The sequence below is a fragment of the Alosa pseudoharengus genome, unplaced genomic scaffold (genome assembly GCF_046254945.1).
Source record: "Alosa pseudoharengus isolate Yale_2024_CS ecotype anadromous, Long Island Sound unplaced genomic scaffold, YU_APseudo_1.1 YU_APseudo_1.1_scf_22, whole genome shotgun sequence".
NCBI classification, from domain to species: domain Eukaryota; kingdom Metazoa; phylum Chordata; class Actinopteri; order Clupeiformes; family Clupeidae; genus Alosa; species Alosa pseudoharengus.
The window spans coordinates 20,991,263-21,016,091 of record NW_027468680.1 but is presented as its reverse complement, the minus strand read 5'-3'; the positions used below and the strand labels follow the sequence as shown (position 1 = coordinate 21,016,091).

At 41.9% G+C, this 24,829-nt stretch overlaps 2 protein-coding genes across 3 annotated transcripts; one reads left to right on the top strand and one right to left on the bottom strand.

Annotated features, from left to right (window-relative positions):
• Nucleotides 1-241: 241 nt before the first annotated feature.
• LOC143138882 (oxidation resistance protein 1) lies at nt 242-15,862 on the top strand. Of its 2 annotated transcripts, XM_076299315.1 has the most exons (16): nt 242-373; nt 1,055-1,251; nt 1,916-2,118; nt 3,619-3,689; nt 9,036-9,146; nt 9,966-10,142; nt 10,507-10,638; nt 11,468-11,652; nt 12,230-12,624; nt 12,832-12,979; nt 13,236-13,428; nt 13,664-13,780; nt 14,050-14,202; nt 14,468-14,563; nt 14,758-14,831; nt 14,952-15,862. In XM_076299315.1, the coding sequence occupies exons 2-16, from the start codon at nt 1,187-1,189 to the stop codon at nt 15,085-15,087; spliced, it is 2,256 nt and encodes a 751-aa protein (XP_076155430.1). In that variant the 5' UTR covers nt 242-373; nt 1,055-1,186; the 3' UTR covers nt 15,088-15,862. The 2 variants fall into 2 exon arrangements, with proteins under 2 accessions (XP_076155430.1, XP_076155431.1); XM_076299316.1 differs by lacking the exon at nt 9,036-9,146.
• A 17-nt stretch (nt 15,863-15,879) lies between these two features.
• Nucleotides 15,880-23,696, bottom strand: selenon (selenoprotein N). Its single transcript, XM_076299318.1, has 12 exons — nt 23,301-23,696; nt 22,558-22,675; nt 22,324-22,457; nt 22,022-22,234; nt 21,800-21,924; nt 21,302-21,439; nt 21,144-21,225; nt 20,509-20,697; nt 19,968-20,073; nt 18,857-18,969; nt 17,372-17,473; nt 15,880-17,183 (listed from the first exon to the last, which is right to left on the bottom strand). Exons 1-12 carry the CDS (start codon nt 23,517-23,519, stop codon nt 17,016-17,018), a joined length of 1,707 nt encoding a protein of 568 aa, XP_076155433.1. The 5' UTR covers nt 23,520-23,696; the 3' UTR covers nt 15,880-17,015.
• Between the last annotated feature and the right edge of the window lie 1,133 nt (nt 23,697-24,829).

The following is a 24,829-nucleotide window of genomic DNA, read 5'->3' as shown; positions in this document are numbered from 1 at the left end:
TGGCACCAACAATCCCCCACACAATGCCCATGATATTAAGTAAATAGTTTTATCAACACAAACAATGTCTGGTGATTTTCATTTGGTCTAATTAGTGTTAGAACCTGTGTGGTACACCAGGGTTTTAATCTTTACAGTTATAGTAACTTCGAGCGTGCAGCGCTGGAGAAGCACAGGCTTGCAAAATGTGTGTGCGGTGTCTTTAACCACAGATGATGATGATCATAGGGTTAGGGCGGAGTCTGTCTGTCTACTGAACTTAGTCTGCAGTGCAGACGGCTAACGTTAGGCTATTAAAAATTGTCTCAAAACACCACAACATGGGGCATATAATGGCATCTGTGACAGAAGAACACTTTGAATAAAGCATAAGGTCAGTGAACGTAATTCTCAGTTTTATCCCCAACACTGTCAATTTCAGTAGCGCGATGTGATGCAAATCTCTGACTCGGGAGAACGGGGTACATACCAACATTTGGGGCATTGAATAAACAGGTCTGTTTGCATGTTAAAGGAAATATGACGTTGTAAAGAGAGATGACAATATTGATTGAAAGGCCCATGATTGAAATGTCTACGTGATTTGAGGCTACTCTAATGCACCAGGTCTGACCGTGGGAATTTCTGCTTGGACATGCTAGCTACGTCGTCGCAGTAGACGACATAGCTGGCTAACTTTGAATTTCGTGGTGCTGTAACGTTTTATAACGTCCTAATTGATTTTTTTGTTTTCAAATTATTGGACTATATTATAGTTACTATAATGATACATACTACAGTCAATTACACTGGGGAGATGAATAACAGTTACAGAACAGACTTGGTCACATAATTCTGTCATGACTGAGAAGATGCTTTCTGGGAAAGGGAAAGTCAATTAAACAGTGGCTAGAGTAACGTTAGCACTGAGTTAGGATTGAGTCAGTTATGTATATCTTAGTGCACTTAATGATTTCACGGAAGTGTGGACATGCAAGCTGGATTGGTCAAGGATAGGTTTAGTAGACAGCAGTTTACTCTGTGATATCCCATATATCCTGTCTCTTGTTTTCAGCTACATTACACATAACAAAGGAAAGATGGGTAGAGATGAAGAAGAAGAGGGATGCCTGCTGAGAGCTTTTAACTCACCTGTGCTGAACATATAAGCAGCCCATACCAGCCCTGGCCTAGACCTTTTTCATGGATGATGGATCGACGACAGCCAAAGGATAAAACTAGGGCCGGCTACTTTGGGAATGTCAAGAGCAGGTGATGACTGCTTAATTAAACAACATGCATGACTAGTAAATAAGCAATAAGCAATATATTCTTGCTAAATGTGTGTAGGTAGCAACTGCAGTAGTGTTTCAAGGGGGGGGGGGGGGGGTCTGTATATTTTTATGTTCCCTTTTAGGTTGAGAGTGTCAAAGCAGAGCTGCTCGGTGCAGTTTCTTAGTGGCCATAGAGAGAACACTAGTCCTTTCTTCTCTCTCTCTCACCCTCTCTCTCTTTCTGTGTGTGTATGCATGCACCATGAAATGTTTTCACACATGTAGTCCCTATTGAAGAATTAAAAATGGTTCAGTGTTTGCCTTACTTCTCAGTGCCAGACACACAGACCTCTGTGTTCAGGAGCCTAAAGCATTAGCATTAGGATTGATTTCCCATTAACTGTGCAGTAACTCTGGATTAGGCCCAAAAGAAAAGTGCCCGAGTCAGTTTTGACCTCTGGACTTTCTCTTTCAGTCCACTGATGCTTTAGCTCATTTGCATGGAGGCAGCATTCAAATGAGGACATTGACCTATACAGCATAAGGGGTGTTGATGCTCATTCACGGGGGAGCAGAGTCTCCGCAGCCAGTGAGGCATCTGTGAGGTTTATAGGCTGATGAACTTAAGAGTGTTGACTTAATTTGTTGCCGTTTGGTCTCAGGTTGGGGTCCAAGCTTCCTGCCGGTGTCAGCCAGCCTCCTGGGTTCATCGCAGGACCCTGGGAATCAGCATCCAGTGGAGCACAGGCCCAGACAAGGCCACCCAGACAGACCAGGCACACAGCTGCACACAAAGATACTGGAGCGCCGTCCCACCATGTTCCCTTCATCCGAAACCCCTGTCTGCGGCAGTACTATCTCAATGGTAGGTGAGGATGAGAGACTGGGAAAAAGGGGAGCTCCTTTTGAGAGTGGGCAAAGTTGCAGATGTGAGCATAGTATCTATTGATTTTCTCAAAGCACTTATCTCCCTTCTAATGATGTGCATTTTTAGTGTACACTGCATTTATAGAAGACCAGTTGCATGTGAGAACATGAGTTGAGGATGTGTGTAATAATCTGTGTTATTAATCATGAAAACACGAGAGGACTGAATGCATTGTTGTGGGGCTGATGCTGGAGATAACACAGACTGGAAAATCTGCTCTTTAATACACAGGCACACACACACATCCACACACACACCCACACACACCCACATACACACACACACACACACACACACACACCACACACACACACACACACACACACACACACACACACACACACACTTTTACACAATCAACAGAAACATGTGACTCTTGTTTATTATGACATAAATATGTAATAACATGGATCCCAGAAATAATTACTGAATTGAATACTATGGAAAAGAATAGTAAAAGAAAAAGAGCACAGTTCATTAATATACTGGATAGAAAATACTGTTTGTTTTAAGGTTTTGATACTGATGAAACATCTCTAGGAAGAAGGACTTAATTCTGTGTCAGTGTACCTCTTAAAGAAGCCCTATGCAGGTCTGGTTATTCCTTCGCTGCTTCTTCGCCTGATTTGGGCTCGCATTTTTCACGACATAGCTCCCCCTGCAGCTTCGGTAGCAAGTGACTGCTACGCTAACCCCCCACTAGCTAGCGAGCTAGCCATCAAGAAACCAAGCTAAACACATACAGGGCTCACAATAAAACGGTCGAGCAAACACATTGTTCAAGAGACTATCAAACCACATTACAAAAACGAAGTTCACCCAAGGGTAGGCTACTTACAATTTCAACAGCAACAAAGCCAAGTCGGAGTCCGTTTTGCAGTCTTCTTAGAAACTACAATCTGACTACATTTTCGAGGCGCGATTGGATACTTCCGCTGAGTCACATCCGGATTTGTTCGGACCGTGACCAGAAAGTTGCATATTCGGTTTTTCCGCGGAGAAGCACTAAGGGGAGACGAAGCACCCACCAAACGACCCAAAAAGTGTTGGAGAACCATCAGAACGACTCTCAACATAATTAAGGTCATTTTTGCTAAAATTGTGGCACAGAGCTTCTTTAAGACAAGTACGGCCTTGTTGAAAGTTATTGGCTCCTGTGGGAGTTTCAATACCTTTACAGTATAACATTCAAACATTCATAATGTCTTTCATGTGCCTGGGCAGCAGTCCATGTCAGTTTACCTGGTTAAAATCAAGAGCAGGCCAAATAGAAGAAAGGCAAGCCTAGTGAGACATGTAGTCATTCAGCCAAAAGCATTCAGCCCATAGGGATCACAACAGAGGATCCGGGTAGAGAAAAGTAGCACAGCAGTAGCATAGTGGGAATAAACAGACCTTGCTCATGTACTACAATGTTTCTGCACTTTGCTGTCCCAGAGGCTGCCCTGATGCCAGAAAAAGTGGGAACCAAGACAGCAGAGGGAGCTGACAGTAAGGACACCGACACGGTCAGTTGTGTGCTTTGTCGAGCTTGTACTGTCCACTCCCACTTGCTAGGATTTCCCACCCTTAAGATAAGAAATAGCAAACACCAGAAATATTACTGGCAGTTGTACTTGTTACATCATGCAGGGATCAAAAGGTTCTAACAGGGAACTTGATCAAGGGTCAGAGACACGCAGTATGTTCTTTAAGGACTTAAAAAGGAAGACATTGATTTCCAATCATGGACATACACCATCTATTTCTAAAAATTCACAATGCCTTTGACAGGAGAGCATTACACAAGAAGGCACTGGTAAAAGAAACCTTATCCTTTACCATATCATGTTCAGTTTTGTATTGTATATACTGTATACTGAGTGATAGATTCATCATGAATTAGTACTAAATATGCAGGTGAGCTGTTGGATTAATACATAGTAAATCTAATAGCTCATATGTAGTTACTTTAAGTGAGTTTATGTCATTGATAAGCTAAATAAGTTCACTTGCCCTAGATATTAATAAAATTGTGCTAGTAGGTGAAAAATACCATGTCTTACTATGTCTCTATATGACTTATGTAACTGATACTGAGGCCCCCTCAAAGGGTATGATAACTCAGTAATGTTCTTTGTGGTGAAATATTTCCTTCTACCACCATCAGTGTAATATAGAGCGTGTGCTGATTTGGAACTGTGTTGATTGGATAGAGTTGAACACAGAGAAGCCATCTGTTATCATTTATATGTTGTAAATTATGGGTTTTGTTTTACAAAACATTTGTAGCATTGTGCGCATCAGGGGGTTATAGTGGACTTGAGTAAGTTCCAACAGGCAAACCCCTGAAAAACTTCAGCAGTGAGTTAAAAACATGAAACCTTTTTATCTCAACAGTTAAGTACTAGTGCAGGGCGATATGTAGCAAAAAAAGGTGTTTGGAACATTTCATATAGATTTTTGCAAATTATGTTTTTTCACTTCTTCAGACCCTATAGTTTGCAAAGCTACCTGTTTCCAATCTTTTCCCGGACTGCACAGGTCCAAAATCCAAGATGGCGGATATATCACCAAAAATTGCAAATAATCGCCTTTTTAAATGGATATATGTTAGGTATTATCATTATATACATACATTTTCTAATAAAATTGAATGACTTAGGTAATAAATATGACCATGGGTGACATGAGATGTCATGATTATCAACCAGTGATGGGTGTAACCACCATTATGCTATTTATTGGCATACCCGGAAAAACACATTGACTGATTTAAAAGTTTCCTTCACATAACCTAATAATCATTTGAATTAAAGTAATGTTCTGCACTCACCCCAATAGATTAGATTAGAGTAGATTAGATTCAACTTTATTGTCATTGCAGAGTACAAGTATGAAGACAACGAAATGTGGTTTGCGTCTAACCAGAAGTGCAAAAAAGGAGAAAAGTGCAATGTGATATACAAAGTATAGACAGGTGGTGCATAGACAGGTCAAGAAATATAGTGCAGTGTAGACAGTAGTATACAGTTGATTTATATAAACTAGAGAGGTTTAGAGTAATATAAATATGTGCAGTGTATTAGCAGTTACCTTATAAGAGCAGAATAAATATGGCTATGTAATGTGAACAATGTATGAACAACATACATTGGGAGGGGGGGGGGGGGATTTGCCTCCTTGTTGTCCCTGTCAAGGTTGCCATGGTCGTGGCCCCTTCAACAGGGACAGGCAAGGAGGCATTGGACAGGGGTGGGTGGGGGGGGGGGGGGGCTTAGTTGGTTGGTTGTCACTGGGATGGAGAGCTAGACTTCAGCTGCAGGAAAGAAGCTTCCTCTGAACCTGCTGTGCGCCTTATGCAAGCATCGCTTGCCCTGATGGTGCAGGGGTAGAAGTTCACCAGGATCTGAGGAGGCCAGTGGACCTTCTTTAGCCTCCTCAGATAGAAGAGATGCTGGTAAGCCTTCTTGATCAGGGTAGAGGTGTTGAGGGTCCAAGAGAGGTCCAAGAGATGTGGACACCCAGAAATCTGAAGCTGGTGATACACTCCACTTCAGTCTCATTGATGAGAATGGGTGTGTGTGCTAGCTTTAGACTTCCTGAAGTCCACAATGAGCTCTTTGGTCTTCAATAATTCTGTTAACAGGACTTGCAGGAAATTGTGGGAACATATGAATGTGTTGATTATATGCAAGCCTAATGCTGCCCACTACAGCTAAGTCTGCCTTCATCCATGAATTGTGACTGGTTTCAGAAACAGCATCCTCTGAACAATCTACAGAGAGTAGCTCAGTGCAATTAACAAACACATTGGATAGCATCTTAATAGATGGCATGGCTGTTGTGCAGGAGATGGTTGTCAGGAAAAGTGACATAAACTGTTGGCAAGATCTGGCAGAATGCTTCTTTGAAAATGTTGAAAGTGAGGCACGAGGCTACAATGACATATACTTATTATTTAACAACTATACCATCACAAACTACATGAAAGACAGGACGAGACAGGTCCATACAATGGGAAAAGCACATGATAAGGGATACAAAATACAAGACTCTACACCAATCAAAGACTTTAAAGCTTTCCTGGGATCGAAGGAAACCAAAGCCAACCTCATCCTCTACCTTGGTCATAAAGCTGTTGAACTATGTAAACTGCCAGTCACAGTTCACACACACAAAGGTGGCAGTAGCAGTAAGTCATTTTGGCAAAACCCCATATATCTACATGTCACACAGATGTCTTGGTGCTTGCCCTTCGCAGGGTACCAGACATCAACAAAGACAGTCTCATTATCATGGGCACTGGAGAACGTCGACAAAAGATACAGCCTAGAAATCTTGACGCACCCTAGCGGCAGTAAATGTAATTTGCAGTCAGGGTAGTATAGCAACTCTCCGTTGGCTTGTGAGGTGGAAAAAACAAACTTCGCTCAGGGCAATCACATCGTGTATAGAGTCGGTGGACCTATCGGGTATCCTATTGTATCCTATCCCATCAGGAAATTGAAAGTCAACCGTTTGTCCCGCCATTTACCGTTTATCCCGTGGGAAAGGAAAGGTTTCTGTTTCAAGTCAATCAAGTCATGATGGTGTCATTAACACACTTTGTAGGCTTGTAGTAGGTCCTCATCCATCTCTAGACGTGTTAGCTGGATGTGAGAAATTTGTGTGTCAGCTCCTCAAAACATGGTTTTCAAACAGCTAAAGCCCTTCGGTGGAACATGTTTAAAACTCTAAAACCCAACCAGGGAGTGGAAAAACTCGGGAACTAGGGAAATCCCATCCCTATGATTGCCCTACCATCGCCTATTGCTGTCCCCATGCTCGGATTCCTGCCTGCGCAGCCTAGCGACCCACTATTTGCCCGATGACAACTCCTAATTCCTATGGACAATTCATCCCCTACACTGGACTATTTCAACTTAACACTAAATAGGATTCATGCATTATCATACTGGTTATGTAACCATCTAACCACTTTGTAATATATACCTCAGGTGGCTCTAAATACCATGTTCTATTCTCTGTATATAGACCTTACTGTCCTGTAACTGACCCCAGGCAGATGGGTCAAGCCCTTGAGTCGTGGATTTGCTTGAGGTTTCATCCTATATGTTTCTCCCATTCTTGGGAGTTTTTCCTCGCCCCTGTTACTCATGGGCTCTGTCTGAATGTTTAACACTCTGTAAAGCGCCATGAGACATGTGTAGATACAGTAGATACAAGATACAGTGCCTGCTCCAAAGATTCTTGACTCACTATCACTGGGATGGAGACAAATTGTTGATGGGCAATGGGCTCCTGTTCTGTCAAAACTTCCACCAGCACCAGAGGCTAGTGTGGAAATTGTGAAGTGTTGTTGTCTTGCCAGCCAATGCAGTATAAGGTGTTCTTGCAAGAGTAACAACTTACCATTCACACAACTTTGCAGGTGTGAAGGCTCTGAGGAGATGTACACCAATATTAAAAAGACAGTGACAGTGGTGAGGATAAATACTTGAGTGACAATGACAATGTTTTGTTGAACTCTTCAATAATGAAACAAGATGCAGATTTTTTTCTCTTTTTTTCCATTTTTTCTCCAAATTTTTTGGCAAATGATGCAATACATCTTTTGAAAATAGTCTGTATCTCACTTGTCTACCTTATTAGGTGTATATTTATCAAAAAGTTGACCACTTTAAGCCTTTATATTATTTTTCTGCATATATTGTCCGCCATCTTGAATTTTGGCACTGAAAATGAAGAAAAAAATTGGAAACAGGTTGTTTTGTATTCAATGGGGTCCTAGCAAGTAAAAAAACACCAGTTGCAAAAATCTATATGAATCGTTCCTAAAATAACACAATTCCCCATACTATACCCTGGAAATCCAGAGTTCTCCCAAGAGCACAATTTGCAAATGCATGCTGGGTGCCGCCCATCGAGTCGGGCCATTTTTATTACTTATAGCCTGACCCTAAATCTTTCTAGATTTGGTTCTGGATTTCCAGGCGAACAGTTAAGTGGGATATTCACCAAACTGGAGTAAATGTGTTGGTGAAAATAACTTACCTACATGTATCACTTGGGTAAAAGCCACATACACTAGCCAAATTATTAGTTTAGATATGCTCACAAACAATCATCCATTTGTGAGTGATAATGAAGGAATTTGTTCCTCTTCAAATTGACTTAATTTGGGCTTGGGCATTATTTAGGGCAATTGGTCCATCTGTCAATAACAGTCCCAGATGGAATCTTGTATGATTGTAAAAAAATGTATAAAACTGTAATTACTCAAGAATTAGTATGTTACATTATGCCATTATTCAAAATGTTACATCTTCATGATCTGTATTATTCTTATTCAGTATCATATTCAGATATTTGAGGCCAGGTGTCCATTGTATGAGTGGTACATTGAATTAAGACATAAGATAGGATATTCTAGGGCAGTGTTTTTCAACCTTTTTTGTGCCACGGCACACTTTTGACACTTAAAATGTCCCACGGCACACTAACATCCTGTGTGAAGAAAAAATAAACATACCATAGCCTAAAATTTCAAGATATGGCCTTATTATGGCTTCTATGCAAGACCTGCTCAATAAAACAAGCGCCCTCTGTTTCATTTGTAGGTGACTATATCTAATTTAATTGTTGTTTTCTGCGGCACACCTGATGATCTCTCACGGCACACTAGTGTGCCCTGGCACAGTGGTTGAAAAACACTGTTCTAGGGTAACATCAGAATCATGGTTTGAACATTCATTACATAGTTATACATATTAGCAAAAGTTATTTCTAACAACAACAGCAAACGTTGATGCACTTACATTATGTTTATGTGAGGATACTACTGTTGACCCCAATCCTATGCTTGTGAGCAGGTCCAGCTTGAGGATACCGTGTTCAGCGTTGCCTCTCAGTGTAGTTCTAATGTCCTGAGCGTGATGACAGAAGAGAGCGAGCCTCCGACCTCCACTTTTACCCCCTCACAAGTAAGAACAAATCTGGACCCTCCAACTTCATTACCACGTGCATATATTTACTCTAGCTTCTTCTATCAGACAACCTGACCTTCAGTAGTACAGGAGTATGTTTTATCAGCACATGTAGCCAGTACACTATATTGCTATACAACTATATTGTGAAAGAGTGATTGTTGGGTCTGAGCATTTGACCATGACTCATAATCGGTTACACCGCCTCCTCTGGCCTGAGTGTTTATTTAAGTTTATTTTGAAGCTTGTGGAAATGATGAAGCGTAGCAAAAGGACTGGCAACATTTGTCAATAGGCGTAAAACAATGTTTAACCTAATCCATCTTTTGTTCAGTCACTATGTCAAGTTTCTGTTAACATGGTGAAAGGTGTGGCAAGCCCTTTATGTCATATGAATTTATGTCATTGTCACTCACACACTACCACTTTAATAAGGAACAATTTCTTGTTTATTTTTATCATGGATTTTTTTCTCTTTTTTTCTTCTTCTTTGCTAGTGGTAATGATTAAAACTGTGGAAGTGAAACTCCATAAACTCTGCTCTACCAATGGCTACCACCAGCCCTCATGCACATTTGCATTAGCTTGTAAATCAGTCCTCAACCCAACCCAACCTTGTAAATACGCCAGAGAAAGGCTTCAGAGAGACAGAGAGAGAGAGAGAGAGAGAGAGAGAGAGAGAGAGAGAGAGAGAGAGAAAAGAGGATGTAGGTGTGGCTGGGAACAGTGGTGGGAGGTAGAATACTGTATGTCAGACAGCCTGTCCAGGAGTTGTTGCGGGTCATGACGTCTCTTCGCTCTACTCTCCTCCGGCAGCTCTGTGTTCCTGAGAACAGGCCGTCTGCCCGCGGCTCAGCCTTCCAGGCAGCGCAGTCTGAGCGCCACTCTCACCGGGACCTGGATCTGGCAGTGGACCCTCCTCCCTCGGGCACTGCCTCCTCCTGCGTGACCCCCGTCTCTCCGTCCACGGACGCGGAGTACGACAAGCTCCTGGTAAGAATTGTCCGGAAATCCGCCAGCGGTGGTTCAGGTGAAAAAAGACTCAGATTATTTCCCAGAAGATTAGCTTCTGTCTGGCTTTTCATTCACCGCATTCATGGAAAAAAAGGGGAAGGAAATGGACTTTAAACAAAGCCTGTGTCAGACTCAGTACAGAATGGAAAAAAGCCTGTCAGCACAGCCTGTCTCAGCAGTCTTGTTTTGGAGAGTCTTGATCGATTAATGTACTCTGCAAATGGGCAGCACTAATTTTATCCAAAATATATGCATGCATAGCCACCCAGCTTTATGGAAATGTGTCGAGTCAGTTTATCCCCGCATTAGAGAATAGAGTATAGAGAATATATTTTTTTTCCAGGATGTGGAGGCCGTGCCGATGCCCGATGGGGAGCTTTGTCTGCTGGCTCTCCCCCCAGAGTGCTCCCAAGGAGAGGGGCCCACCTCCATGCAGTACCTTAAGCTGTGCACCCGCTACATCACTGATCGCAAAGTAAGTGTGCCACACTTTTACAATGTCATAAAGCAGGGGTTCCCAACCTTTTTTGGCAGGTGACCCTATTTTGATGTCACACAACGTTGGCGACCCCAATCATTCACAACATGTGAGAGAGAGTGCATCTCATCCCATCTCTTACATCCAGTTGAGAGCGGTATATTTCCCTAAATGTCCTAATTCATTTGTTTCACTAACTCGCCTGGTTGTTTTGCTACTTTGTTTGGAACGTTGAACAAGCATTATTACCCATGATGATCTCATGGATGTCTAAGTTTATGTTTACATAGATAGATTGTAATTAAGGATCCAATTAGTTACTTAACTTGGATATCATGAAGGTTTTCATATATTTTTATGTAATGTACTGGTCAATTGTAAGATACCCAATATCTCAACCGACCCCATTTGAGTTTCAGGCAACCCCACATGGGGTCCTGACCCCAAGGTAGGGAAACGATGTCATAACGTGAATCAAGAACATTTGAAGAACTGTCCAAAGGCTTGTGGTGCTAGGTGTATTGCTGAAAGTTAGGTCCTACAATCTGGTGAAAAGTTGATGACGGTTGAGATCAACAGTCAATCAAATTGCATCCCTCCCTTCCATGCTCCTGAAGATTGACTGGAGTAACTTAAGGCTTGTTCAGAGCCACTTTGTTTTTCCATTTACAGAGCTTGGACAGCACCTTTAAATGTAATTCTAAAAGCTCTCAGCTGCAGTGCTCGTAGTACAAAGCTACTTTTGGAAATGCACCTCTTAATGGATGCTCTTGATTATTTGGTGCTGTATACAAATCTGAGCCTCTGACATCCTCTCTTCTCACAGGGTGTTGTGTCGGGAATCCTGCTGGTGACAACCAATAAGATCTTCTTTGACCCTTGCAAGACTCACCCACTGGTGATCGAGCATGGGTGTGAGGAGTATGTGCTCTCCTGTGCTGTGGACAGTCTGGCCTCAGTCTCCTTCTACTCTGACATCTCACACGTGCACTTTAACGACTCAACACAGAGGTTCGTACCGACAGCCCACAGAGATCCGAATCACAGCCAGTCTTGGGAAGCTTTTGAGATTTATGTATGCGTCATGTACCTCCATAATGACTGTATAGTGTGAATATGAATTTCTGTGACTGTTTCTGTGGCTGTTGGGAATCTAAACTGACCTGAACTGAAATGAAATGATAAATAATCACATGATAAATATTTTAAACATGACATAGAATGGAAAACTGTTTTTACCTTGGCTCAGAAAAAAGTTGTTTGAGCCTATTGTGAACGGTCTTTGACTGCAAGCCCATCAATCAGCGTAAAGCTCACTTAATTTTTCATATGGGTGCCAGATAACCATAAGGGTGTACTAGATATATGCAAAAATGGGCCATTTTTTATCCCATTCTAATTGCAGGGTTGTAAAATAGCATGAGGAAATAGCAAGAGGATGTTTTTGACAGGCCAAAATTGCATATCTTTTATGTAAACATCAGGGAATAAGGTAAATACATCCATTCTATGTCACCTTTAAAAAATATATTATTATAATTATTATTATTATTATTATTTTATACCATATTTTAATTTACTATCATAGATGGAAAGGGAAGAGAAAGAAGAGTAAATGTGATAAGATTGCTGTCGAGACTCATCATGGGGAGGTGCAGAGCACTGCCCCTCAGCCAAAGGGAGAGGCCATCCCTACCCAGGTGTCTTCGCTGACTGCTGACTTTAGGCTGGCGCTGGGGATTGGTCAGGAGAGCAAGGAGGAGGGGACCAGCGAGAGCCTGGACATGGCCGAGGCGGAGCGGCAGCTGGAGGTGGAGGGGAGTCCACTAGAGGAGCTAACCCTGCAGGCGACCGAGCCACTGGGAGCGGCCGTGCTGAGTGGTGCTGCCGCCACCTTCTGCTGCGGTGGGAAGGAGAGGGCCAGAAAAGAGGTTTCCCTCAGAGACAAGCCAGAACAGCAGTGTCTGAAGAACCAAAGAGCAGGTGATTTTGTACAAGATCTCTGCTAGTAACTTTCAAGGACTCCTAATTTAATCGTAGTTAGGAAACTGTTCTTAAACCTATGCTATAAAGATATTACTCTTAACAAGCCAAGTAATACTCTTTTGACTGGTTACATTTTTGGGTTGTCTATGGTGTGACTTTGAGAATAAAGGTACTCACTATCATTCCTTTTCTATCTTTGCTAAGGCTCTAGACCCTTATCAGATAACATGGGAAAGCTGATGTTTGTGCGGTTCAGACACCAACAGCCCTTGCGGAGGAAGAAAGGCCTGGAGATCAGAAAGTCCAAAACTCCACCGCAGAGGGATTCATGGTTTACTCTCTCCCAGGAGAGGTGACTAACCCAACTGCTATCATCCATTACCTCTTTTGCGCAAAATATGCACATGGCCACATTTCACAACATATGCACACACAACACTACTGTGTGTTTCTCGCTACATTTGAAAGTATTGCCATTTTCCATATCTTCAGCCATGTTTTTCAATTTCAAGTTTCATTTCTTCTCAAACAAGTATCAGTGTCTGGTGTCTGATGTATGAGCAACTGTGAGAAGACTGAGCCTTTTCCCTCTGTGCTTTTCACTGTAGCTCTGATGAGCTCTATGCATACCTGAGCCAGTGCAGGCCGGACCTGTGTTTACTGGAGGGTGGGGGTGACGAGGAGGAGCGGGACGAAGAGGACTTTGTCCTGGTGGACGACAGAGCTGACGCAGAGAGAGAGGAGGAGGAAGATGAGGAGGAGGGCTTACGCACAGACAGCCGCACTGGGGAAGACTGGGAGGTGAGTCACTCCGTTTTGGGTGTCAGATGATGGCAGAAATGCAGTGTTTTAATGTAATTAGTGGTCTTGGAGAAAAACAAGTGACATAGTGGGGTGGTGAGGTCTGGCGTGGTGCAGTGTTGTGCAAACAGAATGGAATTCTGGCCATGTGGCTGGTTGTCATGTGTGCGTGAGTGTTTGGGTGTGTGTGTGTGTGTGGCGGGGTTGGATTTGATATGCTCTGTTCTTTTCACAGATGGTCTCTGTAGAGGATGGAGGAGTTCGAGGTCCAGTAGTTCTGGACAAGGAGCCTGAGGGACTGCGTGAGATTGTGGAACAGAGCCGCATTCTGCAGGCTTCACATGTCAGAGAGGTTGGTGCACGGTGGCGAGAGAAAGACAACGAGTGGTTCACCTTTGCGTAGTAAGACTGGAAGACTGGAAAAACAAACTTTCAGTTTAAACCTAGTGGCAATGATTTATGTACGCCTTAATCTGTAAACCCTATTCACAGAGCTTGTCCTTAACACACTTCACTCCTGGTTAACTATCAGACCTCTTGATGTAACCCAGAACATATGTACTTGTAGTCCAGGGCTGTCGTTAACCCTCTGGAGGATGAATGTATCTTTTCCTCTTGCAGCTTGCCAGTGAACTGCCCCCTCGGACCGTGGGGCACACGTGGCACCTAGCCTACAGCACATCGCGCCATGGTGCCAGTCTCAAGTCCCTCTACAGGAAACTAAGTGGCACAGACTCACCAGTCCTCATCGTCATCAAGGACTCCAATGATCAGGTGATCCTTCTCTCTGTCTCCATAGTGGACCTTGTGATGTTTGGACCAGCTGTCATGTATGAGGAACAGAAAATAATGACCTGGTTTCAGGACCTCAGGTTCAGTTGTGTGTGTGTTTTTGTATTAGTTTATAAATAAAGGGTTGTGAACATCAGCTGTGCTTGATTTGTGTTTCTGTTTGTGTTCAGTTAGGAGTTTCCCCTGAGGGGTTTTCAGTTAAAAATTGTTTTGTTGGCTCACGTCATGTTTTGTTTTTGTGTTGCAGATGTTTGGCAGTTTTCTCTCTCATCCCCTGAGACCGAGTGACAAATTTTATGGCACCGGCGAGACGTTTCTTTTCTTGTTACACCCTAGGTTTAAAGTGCGTTTACTCATTATATAGACATTGACTGTGTTATGTAATTCCCTCATTTTGAAGTAAAAGCCAAAAACTTAGCTAACTTAATATCCTCAAACAACAGTGTTAATGTATGATTATGATTATCTCACTTGAAATGCAAGTTCACAATTTGGTAATGTTATGTATCTCCTGCTGTGCTTCCCATCTCAATGTAGTGTTTCAAGTGGACTGGGGAAAACTCATTCTTCATCAAAGGTGACCTGGATTCCTTTGCCATTGGTGGAGGAAGGTATATAACTTTTTTGAACGTTTTAAATTTTAGTTGGGTTAAAATGTAAAACGTTTTAAAGTTTAGTTGGGTTGTTTTTTTGGTTTTTGCATCAATATGTGATATTTTTCAATCCCCCAGCGGACATTTTGGTCTTTGGCTGGACGAGACCCTCTACCTGGGCAGAAGTAGCCCCTGTTATACGTTTAATAACTGCTGCCTGTCGGAGACCGGGGACTTCCACGTCATAGAGCTAGAAGTGTGGACCTTCTGCTGAGGGCATTCTACTTCATCCTTTTGATCGCCTGGATGAGGACACAACGTCTTTTGACTGATGCTCTCACAAGAAAAAGACACTTGACATGAAGGCTGAGGGCATCCTTCATGGATGCTTTCCTCCTCTGATCCATAGTCATCTCATGCAAAATTCACACTTTTGCTTGCTGTTGTCAAGGTGAATAGATTCCAATATTTATGAGAATTAACTATATTATGCCTCCTACTCAAAAGGAACATTGCAAAGGTGTGAATGGCCAGATTGCCCTGGAGATGGTCTGGTATACAGTAGGTGAGGTTGCTTCTCTTGACTAAGAAGCAGGTCTGGTTTTTGATTCTGAACTGACAACACAGCCTTAGTAAACAACTTTGACTCGAGACAATATCAGCACTGGATAATATTGTATATAATAAGGAAGATGTTGGTTTCTGTGTGAACATTAACAGACGATTGCATGCTCCTGCTCTATTTGTGCCACACTTGAACTTCAGTGATACAACAACTGGCCTCATTGTCCATTTTGCACATACACTAGCGTACATGTTAAATCCTAAGGAAACCATGGGAAAAAAAATCTTTCATTCTTTGGGACCTCCGCCACTAACAAGAGCCTTATAATCTCCCATTCTTAATGTACGACTGTTGGCTTGCATTAGTCACCCTCTGATTCCTGCTCACTTGGTACAGAATAAATAAACTGGACAGTGGTTATAAATTGACTCTAAAATCCCTCTACTCCGTTAAGCCCCTCACCCTCTCTGGCTTACAGCAGTCTGAAGCACACTCTTGAGGTTACGCTTGAAAACGTCAACATTTATTCAGGGCACATTTTCTCATGTCTGTTCGTGGGCCTCTCTTTGTGTGGGAGAAACACCACAGTTTTGTTCTCGTGCCCACACAACATAATTCAGACAGAAAACACATCCAAGAAACACTTGGCAGCAAATGTTTGTCCAAAGATTTTTCTGGCAATTGTGAAACCAGATGTCATAAAAAGGTAACATAAATGTACATTCCTTTCCAAAAGCAGACTTGGCATAAGATGTACACATGTATAACTTTAAAAACAGTTGTTACAACCTTTTTTTAAGTATTTCACTCTACACTGTATTATTCATCTTTGGTTTAAGTATAGCCTTAAGCTTGTCCTTTTATTGTAGAAAATGTCATATGGATTGGCATGGTTAATCATTAAGCTGTCCCCTATGGAGTGTGTTGGACAACAAGAATTTGCATTGCTCTCCTGTACTGACGGATGACTCTCTCGGGACTAAGGGAGATTGCCGCCTTCCTCAGCTTCAACAAAGACATCAGGCTGGGCCCCACCCATTTGGGGCTTTCGGGCCAAGCCGTCACAAACAGTTCAAGCTCAGAAAGCAGTCACTCTCCCCTGCACCAGTTTTGTCTAGACTCACTACCATGTACACATGCCACAAAATGTACCTTCAAATACTGCACAACTATTAAGCCTACAAATAATAGTACTGGTTGCTTGTATTAGTTGCCTTTTAGAGGTAAAAAAAAACATTAATAGCAGAAAGCGTAAATTATTTTGAGCAAGAGATAATTGTCCATGTCCAGGGATTAGATTGAAGTACTGCATAGTCGTTTGACTGGTCTATAAAATGTGAGATTCCTAAAGGTTAACTTGGCCGTATATTTAATGGCTGGATATAAAAACAGCCCCTCTCCAACCCATTGGGAGTGCCTCTGAACTGTTCACAGGCAAAAGGTTTTCTCAGGCAGAAGTGTGACATGCCTTAACTCTGAAGGTTTGGAGCATTCTTTGAGCCTTATCTTTGATTTAGTACTTCCGTGCTCTCAGATGGAGGCCAGTCTTCCTGTAATTAAGTCACTTGTGATCATGTTCCTCTCCTTCACCCTCTTTTCTTCCCCACCCCCATAGACATGGTCTGTATGACACGGTTTTAAGATTCCAGATACAGCTTTGCTTTCTCCAGTCCTTCTTGAAGGAAGCGAATGTACGTAGAGGTTGAAGGATCTTCAAAACCAGCAGAGAAGCTGAATGGAGCTTCATCTTCTTCTGGCTTCATAGATGTCTGATCCAGAAAGGTATTGGCATTTATATGATGGACCTAGAACATGACATGAAAGAGGTGTTTCTATCTACCAAAGCTCAATCGTATACCACAGAATCTAATACTGCATTTGGTGATGTATTACACATTTTGCAAATTTTACATTTTACTTATGGATATATATTACAAAACTTGAACATGCAAAAAAACACCACTGTGAGTAAATGGGCAGTTTAATTACTCACCACTGTACCATTAGGCAATGCCACCATCATCTCCACTGGGAAGTTATACTTCTCCAAGTGTAAACGGGCCTGCTGACTTAAAACCGGATTATTCTCATCAGCCTGAGAGGGGAAGACAAATTACAGAGCTAAATTCACCAGACAAATCTGTTGGCACGGCAAGTTAGTACTAATTGATTTAAACTATTTTATATTCCACTGGTAGCAAAAAAAAAATACCAGCAATAAATTATGCAGCTAAATTGTCTTCAGCTACAGTTGCATTCAGGGTAGGAATTTCACGACGGCCATGGCCGTCGTTGCCCCATGAGTTGACCGTGATGCCCCTTTGAAAATCAGAGGTTTACAGGCCACAGTGGCCTTGGTATCCCCTTCTTTCAATATTCTGCTTTGCGTCCTACTAATAGCGATTTTTATTTAGCCTGTGGCATGTCAAAATAATCTAGCATTCACAGCGCAAATTAATTTAGTATTTTACGCAGTGGAGAAAGTGACAGCGCAAGAAAGAAAGTGCGTCCAAATTCACCCATTCTTCTCAGTTGAACTACTCGCGAAGTAGCCTACTCATCACACAGACATCACAAGTATCACATGAAAGAGCTTTTTCTCAGCTTTTAAACAATGTTAGCCGATAATTGCTGTGTTGAACGGTTCGCGAGAAAAGTAAATAATATAATTCAATTTAATCATACATTCTACTGAAGGTTTTACGTCCATGATCTCCCTACCCATTCATCTCAGTGGAATACTTCACAAAGCCTTCTTTTAACACACGACAAACCATATATCAGAATAAACAGCAGACCTTACCGAACACAAAGGTGTAAAGCAGTCCCCTGTAGGCTACAGTTAGCCGTTCCAGAGTAATCCAGTTTTGAATTTGCAGTAAATTTCGACATGCATGGATGTCTCCAAATTTGGGCTTTAAGTTTTACAATGTGTTTAAATTGTTCCACATGATTTCATAACGGGCCAAATACAAAATAAATGTTACAAATATCGCCTAGCTATTGGTAAATCATAGGACAGCTGACTAAAAGTTTGTGAAAGTAGCCTTAATGATCACAAAATGCTAAGCATGCATCTAGGCTATTTGAGTTTCTTAAAGCTAAGCTGTGCTTAAATTGTTCTATACATGATTTCATAACAGGCCAAATATAAAATAAATGTTAAATATAGCCTAGATATCTGTAAATATTAGATGATCAGATGATTTACAGTTCTATGTAATATGTCATGTTTCATGTTTTTGTTATGTTTCATACAGTGATGCAGGTCTACTGCAGTGAATAGGCTAAATACAACTTTGATCATTTTTATAGCCTACTACTGTATAGTTAACTTTGGCCTTGGTGCCCTGACATGTGGCCTTTGTGCCCCCCACCAAATATGCCCAACTGAAGGCCAAGTGGCCTTGCCCCCAGAATGGTGAAATTCCAAGCCTGGTTGCATATCTTCAAGGGCCTGTCATAAGATTGTACATACTTGCAGGTCCTCCAGCTCCTTGACTAGCGACCAGCTGCTGACAAAGCTCTGGTTGAGCAGAGCCAAAACGGGCGAACTTTCCAGGACTGTCTCCCGGAGAGTTCGCCCCGAACCTGTAATAAGAACAAGAAAGAGGAAGATACAGTATATGGGTTCAATAGGTTTAAATGTTTGGTGCACAGAATCTGATCTAAATCTAATATGGGTAATTCCAAAACAGTAATATCAACTCAGTACATGTGTATAACAATCAGTATCATTGTATAACATCTGTAGTGTAACTAATGGCTGACTTAGAAAGTGATGTAAATATCTTAAAGGGGTGGTTCAGGATTTTGGACATAAGACCTCATTTCCAAGTAAGCAAGTGTGATATTTTTCAGTGGAGACCGTTTTCAACACGTTTCATCCAGTCCTTCTAATTGCAGAGTTCGCAGGTGCTAGGTTAGCGCAAGTCAACGGTATGTGCTAGCCTGCCACTAAAAACAGTCTTATCCACTCCACAGTACACCCGAGGCAAATAAATTATAACGCCAGACTATCGATGTAAATGTCTGTATTGATACTGTTATTTCTAACGTTATTCTATCCTTGCATTTCAACGATCGCATTACATTTTGAGGGACTTGTTTCTTACCACGACGGAATTATACTTGCTCCGGTTAGTAGTACTGCGCCGAAAAGTAAACAGTAAAGCGTACTCCAATGGGGATACTTAGTAGTAGCCTTGGTAATATCAGTCCGCTGCTGAGATGCAAAATGACTACTACCAACTTCAGGGACCAAAGTATAACTATTGCAACGCGATGCGAGGGTAGTTGTATTTCTTACACTATTCTATCAACACAGACATTTACATCGATTGTCTGGAATTTGCCTCGGGTGTACTTTGGAGTGGGTAAGACTGTCTTTAGTGGCAGGCTAGCACATACCGTTGACTTGCGCTAGCCTAGCACCTGCGAACTCTGCAATTACAAGGACTGGATGAAACGTGTTGAAAACGGTCTCCACTGATAAATATCACACTTGCTTACTTGGAAATGAGGTCTTATGTCCAAAATCCTGAACCACCCCTTTAAGGATGTATATGTAGAAAGGCCCCATTATATACCTCAGCAGGATTGATCATCCAAAGCCCCCCAGAGAAGAATAGAGTGGACCAGTTTCTTCTCTGCCTGGGCTCTGCTGAAGGCCTCAGTGAAAGGCAAGTATGAAACCTGACGCAGGATAAAAGCACAACATCTGATGAAGCGCACAAAACTGCAATGCAAAGCCAAACCAGTCTTAAAATGTAAATTAAATGTTGATAAAAGAAAAGGTAAAACTTTACTTGACAGTATTGACATAAGAGTGACATGACACTGTCATGAACACATGACACTGTCATGACACATGAATCCTAACCCTAATCCTAACCTCTAACTCTATCCCTAACCCTAAACCTAACCGTAACTTGTTATGACAAAAACCAAATTGCACTTAATAACAGAAGCTTTGTGTCATAAACGTTTATGACTTGTTTATGACACGTTCATGACAGTGTCATGTCACTCTTATGTCGATACTGTCAAGTAAAGTGTTTAACCAAAGAAAATAATATATTTTTATTTTCAGTACATTTCTAATATGCAGTTGATTTAACTTCAACATACCTTCTTGAAAGGGTAGAAGGTAACCTCGATGTTTTGTGCAGCCTCATCCTGGCTGATTTCTGATGTCCAGTGAATCTCCTCAAAGACAAACTGAATAGGCTCACTTCCCTCTTGGCGACTGTCAATCACATTGCCATTCTCATCTTGAATGACAGTGGGAATTGATGGCCCTGTTGCTTGGAGTTCCATCTGAGGACACAGTTTAAAGTCTCTTTTGCAATACCTCTCTGAACAATTACTGGAGTATTAAAGTGCTCCATCTAAAAGTGTTGATGGTTAAATTATTTATATATCAATAGTTTACTGACATTTATATGTTATTACAGTGATATGTTGAAATTCCTTCAGGCTTACTGAGTTTTTAAAGCTTCACTGTTTACAATCCCAGCAGATGGATGTTACAACCCCACTTAGTTTTGTATATCTCAAAGTTTGTTCTGTATGTGTGTGCTTGAGTGTGTGCCAGACTAGTCGCATTTCTGAATTTTTTTTGTTTTGTCAAGTTAATGCAATTTAGTTACACACAAATTTACAGACTATATACTCTATCTATACTTTAAATCAACAGCATGTTGTATACATTTCACATCTTAAAGATAAATAAAAACACAGGTCATGTTTGCCAGGCCCCTAACCTGTGGTAGGTATCCGATATCCACTTCCATGTTACTGCTCTCACTGGCTCCATATAACCACTCCATGTCAACATTAAGGGACCTGTGAATTAGCACACCTGTCAGAACTCATAATGTACAAAATCTATGCGCTTCTACTGGTTAAGTCTGTGACTTACCGGTCATTTGGAACATGAAGATGGAATTCACGGACATGGGAAGAATCTCGGGCAAGAATAATGTTGCCAGTGAACTGTCCTGGTGTGAACCAGAAAGGGAAGTCTGGGACTTCATTCAGCTGGAACTCTGCATGAATTCTGTGGTATAAACAAAAAAAGTGTGGTTTGGGTTTAGAGGGGTGGTTAGATGAACAAAATTACTTTTCAGAAAAATATATAATCATGGCCACCACTGCCGTCTTTGGTGAATTTTTTTCTTATTCAGTGGTAAAAAGGGTCGGCCAGTGAAGACATGAACCAGACTCAACAGATTTCAGACCCAATAAATGCAGAATTGGGGTCAATGTATAAATGAACCATTGTATTTCAGTGAGTTCTATGAGTTTTGTTTTGTTTCTAACCTGTAGCACTTTGAGATCTTTGATGAAAAGTGCATTATAAATAAAATGTATTGTTATTATATTAAAGCTCTTACAAAGCCTCATTTTTCCTCCTCACCTGAATGTAATGTCATAGTAGAAGTCGCTTACGGCCCTAACGCAGGCCACAACACCCTGTGGAGCAAAGCGGGATTTCACGAAAGGCCGCGGATGGAACATACTCAAAAGAGAGTGAATGAACACCTGCAAAAGAAATGATCAACAAAAGCATTAATGCTGAACCTAAAAAAAGCCAAGAAAGAAGATTAGTTGACCACATGTTCTCACAAAGTAGGCCTACCTCTTTGCCACGAGGTGGAGGAGGCATGTAACGGTTGTTTGGCAGATACCCAGTGAAGATGTTCAGGTCACTTGGAATGATCCACCAAGTGTCACCCACAGACTCCTTGTTTTTGGGTGGCAAGAAAACTCTGAACTGGTTGGCTGAGAATGTGCTGGAAGGGACTGCAGGGACCAGCCATGAGCGGAGCCCGCTCAGTGATCTGTGAGTCACCTGACACACAACAACTTGTTTTAGGAAACACAATTTATAGCAATGTATTATAGGCCAGATTTAAATGACTATTGAACTCATTAACCTACCCCTAAGAAACCATCTTTGCTCTTGGTCATAGAGTCCATCACCAAGGGCTGCATTTTAGCTTCCAGTGTAATGGTCTCTGCATCAGGATCACTGGGCACATCATCTTCCTCATAATCAGAAGGCGGAGCAATTCCTGCAATTAACCAAAATATGAATGACTTCTGAATCATATGGGGTTACAGAGGGGAAAAAAGGATATGTGTTAAAAAGAGTTGAGTGATCCACTACACTACCTGTGAGCTTTTCGGCTATGGGCTTGAACTCCTCTGGACTGAGATACAAATCATGGTCGGTGTCCAAAGAATTGAAGATAAAGAGGCCGTCGGCTCCTAGTACTTTCAACCCCAGTTCCTGAAGGAATATTGTAAAAACAGAAGCACTGTGTCCATTTGCTGCACGTTTATCACGGTCCAGCAACTTTCAATAGGGCACGCGCCCTTTTCAAAAGTGGGACACAAATGTCAAAGCACACCATGTTTTCCAATTTATCGAATTAGTATTAGCCTACTCCAAAAGGGCGGTGAAATTGGTTAGACTAAGTAGCACACTAAAGAACTGCGTGCAGAGGCGACCCTACACAATGGAGGGCTTCTGGCAAACCACTCATCCACAGACCCCAGTGCATTTGCCTTCTCCTGCAAGCCTGTGTCAGTGGTTGCAAATACACCGCCACCAAATAAACCACTTGGGAACTGAGAACAATTGCGGGGGCTGGGTACAATTTGTAGCAAGTACGTGGCGTGTTTAATGTTACTTTGAAGTAGTGGTGGGCTGCTGGCATAGCCTACTACACGAATGTCACCTATAAAAGGAACAATGTAACATTTCCCCACGGAGACAGGGCGATGTACTGCCAACATTACTGGTTTGCTTTAAAATTCCTACTGTAATTAATGTTACAAATGTAACTGTACACAAGTAACTAGCACGAGGGCTTACATGTAGGCTAAACGCAGGCTGGTGATGGACAACTTACATGACGCTGCCGGAGCTGCTGATCCTGATAATATTTATAACCAACAGCAAGAAGAGGTACGGCGATTATAACGAGAAGAGTGGAAAGAGCTCCACAAAATCGTTGTGGGGTGGGTCTGTTAATCCCACATTCCACGCCTGAAGACGGCTGGTCTTCAACCACATCCTCCGGGGCCATGGCATTCTTCTCGGGTATTCTTTCATCCACTTCCGCGGACATCCTTGTTCTTCTGACTATCTCTCCATTGCACTCTGGGTCTTTCTCCACTTCTACTCCAAAGAGCTGCTCACAACTCACCTAAGTACATAGTATCAAATGTGTAGCTTAACTGTGTTACAAGACCAAACGTCTGGCTGATGTTGCTGTTTCTCGCAACTGGAACTGCATTTACGCAGCCTCCCAATTTTCTCCTTTCCCATTGGAAGTAGAGGAGCGCCTGTGGTCAATGGTAGGCTACAACTCTTAAAGGGCCAGCACATTCTCCTATCGTTGGTTACTCTAGACATGTAAGCAAGGTTTGCTTCTATTTTTATTGAAAGCAAGTGAGGGGTTGTTTTGGACCATGTTGCCATAATTAAATGGAGGGGAAATCATTTAGCCAGTTTTACTGTGGTTGCCTTACTTGTAGGAGGAATGTTAACCCCTACAATGATTGATTTGCCTTTATCATTAGCCTATTATTATGATAATAACCTTTATTTAACAAAGAATAAAACTCAATGAGACATAAAATCTCTTTTACAAGAGTGACCTGGCCAAAACAGGTAGCAATGCAACACAGTTGCAGACAAACATTACATTTTACACCATGAACCCTGGTAGTTGGGTTAGCCCCTTGAGCCATGGATCTGCCCAAGGTTTCTTCCTTGGTAAGGGAGTTTTTCCTTGCCCCTGTTGCTCTTGGGTGCTCCTTGTTGGTGCCCCCCCCCCCCCCACCTTTCTTATGAAGCCCTTGCCACTTAATCTACTAAACCCCTCTTCTACTGCACTTTTTACCCCACCCCATAAATGCACAAATAGGCTGACACCAGACATAATTTCACTGCATTTCTTACTTCCAGTAACTATATGCATGTGACAAAAAACGTCCTTGTATCCTATTTAAGATGGGAGACCGTTTGTAGGATGTTAGTCTGAAGGTAAGGGAGTGGTCGAAGTATATATTTATAAGAGTATGCCAGTAGTTAAGTCTATGGGTGGACAGGGCAGGCCATCCAAACCTAACAAAGTAATCAATGGTGAGTTATTATGACTAAGATATGTAATGAATCTCAGTGGTAGACAATGGAACAACATGAGACACTGTTAGGACGCGGGCATATCAATAACATCATCTCCTCAAGCACAGGCATTAAGGTAGTTACTAGTCCCCTATAAGCCTCAGAAGAAAAGCACGATTTGTTTCTAAAATAAAACCCTAACTCCAATTCCTACTTTTAGAATCTGAGGCTTAAAAGAAAGAGAATCTAATACTAATTCAAAGATACAGTAGCCTACATGTAGCGAGATACAGACTTTAGTCTCAGAGC